This window comes from Crotalus tigris, unplaced genomic scaffold (assembly GCF_016545835.1).
Source record: "Crotalus tigris isolate CLP2741 ecotype Arizona unplaced genomic scaffold, ASM1654583v1 scf7180000017611.44802233496:7321179, whole genome shotgun sequence".
In the NCBI taxonomy this organism is placed as follows: domain Eukaryota; kingdom Metazoa; phylum Chordata; class Lepidosauria; order Squamata; family Viperidae; genus Crotalus; species Crotalus tigris.
The window spans coordinates 3722426-3730000 of record NW_024096511.1 but is presented as its reverse complement, the minus strand read 5'-3'; the positions used below and the strand labels follow the sequence as shown (position 1 = coordinate 3730000).

At 34.2% G+C, this 7575-nt stretch overlaps 1 protein-coding gene across 15 annotated transcripts in view; it reads right to left on the bottom strand.

The window, feature by feature from the left end:
• The window catches only part of EPB41L2 (erythrocyte membrane protein band 4.1 like 2), an 89467-nt gene that overhangs the window by 55749 nt on the left and 26143 nt on the right, over positions 1-7575 (bottom strand). For 4 of the 15 annotated variants that reach the window (XM_039324356.1, XM_039324334.1, XM_039324364.1 and 1 more), the window contains exons 1-2: positions 2964-3109; positions 612-1051 (exon numbers count right to left, since the gene is read on the bottom strand). In XM_039324356.1, coding sequence (XP_039180290.1) covers positions 612-1051; positions 2964-2976 — 453 coding nt within the window. In that variant the 5' untranslated portion in view covers positions 2977-3109. Of the gene's footprint in view, positions 1-611; positions 1052-2963; positions 3112-7575 lie in introns of those variants that run through there. The other 11 variants (XM_039324374.1, XM_039324400.1, XM_039324439.1 and 8 more) reach the window with 6 other exon arrangements.

The window sequence follows — 7575 nt, the reverse complement described above, 5'->3', positions numbered from 1 at the left end:
TAATGGACAAGCCAATTGAAAACAATTTGGGGTGCTATTCCTTCACATGGTGACGGCTGTGAGGATTGTACTTGCCAAACACTGAAAAGAAAAAGAGATGCCAACTGTTGAAGAATGGATTTTGAAATTGACTGAACTAGCAGAAATGGGAAATTAACTGCTTTGATTAGAGTTAATGGACTAGACAGTTTTATAAGAGACTAGAAACCATTTGTAGACTTTCTACACCCTAAATATAACAAATGATTAACAGAGGGATTTGAAGATTAGTGCAATGTTTAGCTCAACCTGTTGACTTTTTCCTTTATATATATGTAGGTGGGTAGATAGTAAAAGGGGAGGAGAATTTACTACTTTTTCTTTTTTTTCAGTACACAGCCAGGGTGGATCCTACTATTAAATTTAATTGATCTTTTTTTTTCTTTTACACTATTTTTTTTTCTATTGTTGTTAGGATTGAATATATGCTTTTGTTTTGTTTGTATTTTATTCTCTATGATAAAACAATAAACAATAATATATAAAAAAGAAAATGTAACGTAACAGAAACCACAACAATGCTGAAGCCATTAAAGCGTGCTTCCTAAAGTTTTTTTTTTCCTAGGATGTACCTGTGACTCAACATGTTTTTCTTCTTTATCACCACCCACTTCAGCTTCTTGAAGATTCTCAGAAATGTCCGATAATTTTCCTTTAGATCGAGCTTCTTCTTCTGAAAGACGACATTCTCCTTCCTCCACTGCTGTTTCTTCTTCTGATGCTAGATGCTCTCTTTTCTTAGTTTCATCTTTGGGTTCTGATATGCTGTATGATTTTTGTTTCTTAAGCCAGGGGGGGATAAAACGAGAAATGCCCTTTCCACCTGAGCTTTTAGGGCTTTTTTGGGTAGCTGTAGTTGGAAGGACAGGAGAACCTTCTTCTATTTGTTTCTGATCTTCTTGACTCTCTGGTGCATCCCCAGCATTTTCACTTACTGTGTTAGTCCTCAGCTTCTCTGATTCTTTTACTTCAGTATCTGAACCACCTTCAGTCGTCATAATCACTGATTGCCCTAAAAATACAATATAATTTTTTGTTTAAAACATTTTTTAACAGATGACTTTTTGGTAATTCCAATCAATTAATTTAGGTCTCTAGATAAAGTACAGTATCAAAAACTCAATTTTGAGTTACTGAATCATTTTGCTAAAAATGCAAAAATATGCTGCAAAGTACTAGCATGATGTTTAGGTAATGAAAATTGATAATAAAATGCAGAAAGTAGCTGACCATGCATACACATATATATTTCACATTTTAAAAGATTAATTTCAAATCTGTGTCATCAGATGCATCAGTTTTTTAGCCCCTACAAGTATAAATGGAAGCTGTTAACTATATGCATTTCCTCAAATACTGTTTAAGTAACACATTTCATTCTTCTACCTGGATCATCATTACTAGGAAAAATGTTAACCAAACTCAGTGGGACTCATTTCCAAGTAAACCATGTACAGAATTATACTAGCAGTGACGTCTAAAAGGCATTTACTGTAGGTTGTTTTCAGTTTGAATTTTATTGCAGTTAAAAGAAACATTTAATAAACTATGATTGAAAAATTGCAAAAGTTATAAAATAACACTTCGCATTTTTATATATCTTCTATGCTTGACATATTGATTGCAGTTATATTGTCTCTCAGTATTGTGGAAATATCAAGGAAGATATTTCCTGAAGGACACCTATCAAGGAAGACAATATGAATTTTCTGAAAATTGTAAAACATGTTATTTTGTCTCACACACTTCGAGTTTGTTATTTGTCAACTTCTGAAATGGAAGTTTATGAAATAATTCATAACAGACACATTCTCAAAATTTAAAATATTGGATCAACAAGGTTTTAAAACAAGAATTTGATTCAAGCATTCAGCTAGATTTCAGTATCTATGACTTTCTTAAAATATTACACTTAGTGTTTTTGAGTACATTGTAGGTAACAGCCAAGAGTTAATAATATTCAAAATACTATTAAGTTCATATACTGCTAGCCTGAAAGGATTCATTGGTGCCAAACCTTTTGACTCAGGTATAATTTACAACACTATTTACCCAAGTTTTGCAATCTTACAATATATTCATACCTACATTATACTTTAAAAAACTGCTATAAGTAACTACTAGTATTTTACTGCAGTATATTGATTGTTACAAGGGGCATTTTCTAAAAATTGTTGAAAATCTAACAACCAAATCTAACAATGAGCCGAGGTGGCGCAGCAGTTAGAGTGCAGTACTGCAGGCCACTTTAGCTGACTGTGTTCAGCAGGTCAGCGGTTCAAAGCTCACCGGCTCAAGGTTGAGTCAGCCTTCCATCCTTCCGGGGTAGGTAAAATGAGGACCCAGATTGTTGGGGGCAATGTAAATATATATATACATTGCTTACTGGTATACACCGCTTGGAGAGTGCTTGCACTTAAAGCGGTATATAAGTCTCATAAATAAATAAATAAATAAATAAATAAATAAATAAACCAGGTTGAATTGCTTTTATATAATTGCTGGCAACATTGTATAGCTCAACAGTTTGAGACAATGATTTCTAATAAGACTGAAACAAATTCTAAAGCCAGGATTTCTTTTCCAACCAATTTTCTTTCTGAATCTTATTTTTACTAATTAACACTAAAGCATATATTCCCACAAAATATACCGAATTAACTTTGTAAATGGTAAGTAGGATACCTTATACTTCCTATTGGAAACAATATACAGTTTTAGATGCTTTCTGCATAAAACAGACTATTTCAATTGTTGGAGTATTACTCAATGCCCCCAAAAACTTCATATTTCAATAATAAATTTGACACAGGAACTTCTGGGGGAAATTGGCAAACTAACAACTGTGGCAAAGCCCAAGGACAGAAGAGTAAACCAGTTCCTTGTAACCATTTTAGCTAAGGACAAGATGGGAGATTGCTCACATGTGCTCATCATGACGAGGCTGCAGGACAGCAGTTTTCCAGGAGATGATGGGATCAGCCCTTTTCGTAGCAGAGATTTTTAAAGGACATTAAGTTCACAAATCTTACTTTCTAATCACTTTCAGAAAATGCCTGTTAACCATCTTAAAGCTATTAGAGATCTTTGGAATAATAAGTTTGCCAAGTCTTCTTTAGGTGAATATTTTCATCTCTGAACAAAAGAAAAATTAATTATAAGCTTAAATTTTAAGCAGAAGAAAAATACAACTTTGTTTTTGATGTCAATTAATATTGGAAATTACAAAATGACAAAAAATATTAAAACATTGGAAATATTAAAGAGGATCCTTGAAAAATGGATCCAGAAATTAGTAATCACAATATCAATATGGTCAGTAATGGTGTCTACTTTTATGTACAGACTATGTCTAAAGGTGTTAATGAAGGAATGATAGATATGGAATAAAATAAGATGTAACAATACATTTACTATTTCTTACAAATTCATTACCGTATATGCCGGCGTATAAGATGACTTCCGGAAGCGCTAAACTCAGCACCAAAGACGGGGGTCATCTTCTACGCCGAGTCGTCTTATACGCCGGAAATACTGGTAGTTTCCGGCGTATAAGACAACGTTCTAGGAATGCGGCTTGGCGATAAAGACGGGGGTCGTCTTAAACGCCGGGTCGCCTAATACGCCGGCATATACGGTACATTTTAGTAAAAATGCTCGTGTATCACTATACCATTTTTTGCAGCTTTAAACTACAGAGTATATCATTTCAAAGTTAAAAGGTATGGTTTTAAACTATACTATTTGATTTATTCCAAGATGAACAACTTGACCACTCATTATACTATACTCATATTAAAACTGTGTATATAAACGTAGACTATTAGTCAAAAACACACTTTTATTTTGCAATTCATACTTTCCTATTACTGAAAATTCTATTTCAAAAGCTTTTTGACATATTTATTTAATTTCTACAGCAGACATTATATACAGTCTTAGGGAAATCAAACCAGTATATTCAATCGGAGGTTTGCAAGTCTTAGACACTACAAATGATGCAGTTGTAAGACAAAATTCCAGTCTCTACAATGAGTAAGAGTAGTGCTACCCAATCCCCAACTTTGCTGGATAATTCAACCTTAATATAAAATAGAAAATGTTTTCTATTCCTTTCATAAATATGTATGAGATAACCTTGTTTCCATTTATCTAATCTCAAAAGAAAACATGAAACAAAGCAAACAAAAACAATTAACCATGTCAGGTCTAGTTACCAGACAAATCTGCTGCTGTTTGGATCTATTATTCAGTTACTGAAATGAACACAAATTTGTTCTCAGAACTCAAAGCAAATGAAACTAGTCTTTCTAGAAGCAACAATTCCCCAGTCAAGGAATGCTGGCTGGCAGGGACTAGGAAACATGCCTTCTCTGCTATTGCCCTTGCCCTCTGGAACATTCTCTCTTGAGAACTGAAGATGACCCCAACCTGATGGCCTTTTGAAATCTAGTTGTAGGTTGTAACAGTCATAAAATCAAAATATCAAGTGACTGTATCTGTTTTTCTGACATTTTTCATGATGGCTTTTCAGCAAATCATTAAGTGAAACAGGTAGTTGTTAGGCAAACAGCATAGTTGTTAAGCAAAGCCATTTTTCTGAATGGGTTTTTTGCTGGAAAATGACAAAAATGGGGGCAAAAAAAGAGTCACAAATTGTGGCTCTAAAGGTTAGCCAATCATGTGGTAAACATTTTGCAATGCCCAGAACTGTTTTATGCCATAAAGCACCCATTCTGAAGCCATCCTAACTCCAAACAGTTGTAAAACAACTGGTCGTAAGTTGAGGACTGCCTGTTTAATTGTTTTAAACAAGTAGCGAAAAAAAGATAGTAGTAGAAAGATTATATATTATGCCAGCCTTCAAGATAATCCAGTAATTGCATACTGATAATCTTTGATTTATGACTATTAGTTCAAAGGCTGTTTCAGTAGCAGCAGTCCTGAATGAAGGGATTTACAACTGATCTCCAAAACTGCAGCCACTGCAATGAATGATCAAAATTTGGGCCTTTGGCAACCTACCCACATTAATGACCACAGAAGCCACAGGCCTCAACTCCTCCACCTATCTTCACTCTATCTATGTCCTTTTAGCCATCATGCACAGCAGCACTCCTTGGTAAGGCTGGGGCTGAAGTAGAGTCAGCTAACTGCCACTGTCCCAGGCCTCTACTTCATCCCCATGCTGCCACTGAAAAATACTGCTTCAAGCCTCATAGTACAGCCAGCCAGCACAAGAGCACAACACAAAACTCCGTTTCCCCCTGCCACCCAGTGCTCCACAGCCCTGCCGTGCCCTGTACCTAGAGGTCAGGGTGGCACAAAAATGGTACAGGAAAGAGCACATCTATAGAATTGTCCATGATTGTTCTTCCGTTCCCTGATGTGATGAATTTCTTTCTGCTTTGAATGCCCAAGGCTTTGGGTTTAATTAAGCACTACTGGGAAAGAATCCAGTTTGAAACTATGGGAAGCAACTCTGTCTATATACCAATACTGATATAGAGTGAATGGGTATGATCTAACTGGATATAAAACAGCAATCTAAAACAGCGCCCCCAGCCTTTTGGGAACCAGGGACCAGTTCCGTGGAGAGAGATTTTTCTGCAGACTGGAGAGGGCATGGTTTCGTGTGCTGCCTGCATCCTGAAGATGGGGCTTTGTTTGTTTATGCGGCCCGATTTCTGGCATGTTGCAATCCAGTGCTGGTCCATGGATGTAATGATGTAAAGTTATTCAACAAATGCAAAAGATACGGCTGCAAAAATTTCTTAACATTGAGACTGTTTTATTGTATTTCTCTATGCAACATAGTCAAAAGAAGCAAGTAGACTTAAAACAATGGATTATCACATGCTACACAGGAATTCCCTAACTCTGGAATAATTTTTGTGGACAATAATAATGAAGGAATTATTGTATCATAAAATGATTCAAGTAAAAACATATTTCCAACATAAAATAGCTTTAAAAAAGGCAATAATGTAGAATGGAACATTTTTTTAAAAAGTTACTATACTTCATTTTTCTGAAGAAGAAACAGTACTTTCTTAACAGTAATGAACTATGTTAATTTTAAAGACAATGAGACAAGTTGTCACTTTCACTTTTAAGTGCTTTGCATGTGATTATTCATACATAGAAATCTAGTACCTACTGTATACATTTATCTCTACTATATAAAAATAGAGATAAACAAACAATGCATGTTATTAATGTCTAATTGGCATAGAAAAAAGTTAGTTTAATACTCTTCAAAAAAGCTATACTACTAATAAATAAATTGCAATTTATTGCAATTTCCTAATTCTTTACTAATTCCGAAAAAAATATACAAAATGGTTATTTTATTTTGGGTAAAATTGACAATTATAATTTAGAAACACAAAACTGCTGAAAAAAAACTTCTTACATCAGAAAACTGAAATAAGAAGTGCCAATCCTTCAAATACACTATTAACTAAATATACCATTAACTAAACATACACTACTCAAATTTTAAGAATACAAAATATAATATTATATTGTCAGCTAGGCTTTTTGGTAGGTACAATTGGTTTGAAATGTTTTGATTATTTAAAAGCAAGAGAAACACATGTTTAACATGTTCAGTGCTATTTTCCTACTTGAAAAGTTAATTCAGCCATTGATTTGGTAGATGCAATTCACAGAAGAGGAATGGATACAATAATCATTATTTCCAGAGTAAAGAGAAAGCCTATGTGCAAAGCAAGAACAGATGCAAGGAAAATATGTATATGAGCCGAAGTTGTATATGCTATGCATACAAATAAACATATGCAATGCAACTGTGTTACAACTGAGCAAACCCTAACATGTCCCTAGTTACCTCTGACTCTAAGTCAACAAACAGAAATAGTGTTTGAGAGAAAAACTAAAAACATCAGTGAACTGAATGAATTTAAGGTCGGAAAGAAGTGGGAAATGACTCATCAAACCCATTTGATCTGGTATTTTCCTCATGCCAGATTCCACAGCTATTTTCATGAGGCAACATTAAGTTTCTTTGTAGTTCAGATTTGTCATGACAGACAAATGAAGTTTCTCAGTCAATATGGAGAATGAGTAAATAGTGTTAATGCCTTTAGCAAGCCTTTGCTGGTGGCCTAGAAAATTTTTATTTGCTGCAGTTGGATAATCCAAGGTGTTAATTACAAATCTTACAGAATGATTTATGAATTTGAGTGGTTTCTGGAGAAAGGGATAAACTGGAAAGCAAATAGAATTTCAGTATGACAAAGGCAGAGGACCAAAAATAATTCAAATGAAACCTATTAAAATTTCTGGATATTTAAGAATTGCTAATATATTTTTGTTTTAATGACAAATAAACTGGACTTTCAACCATTTAAAATAAATCACAAACCAGAGTTGTAGCAAAGTAAGAGAATATAAAGACTAAAATGAAATTATTGCCTAATTTCTAAAGCACTGCCACTTAATCATTACAGATAGTCCTCGACCTACAATAGTTCATTTAGTGACCGTTTAGAGTTACAACACCACCAAAAA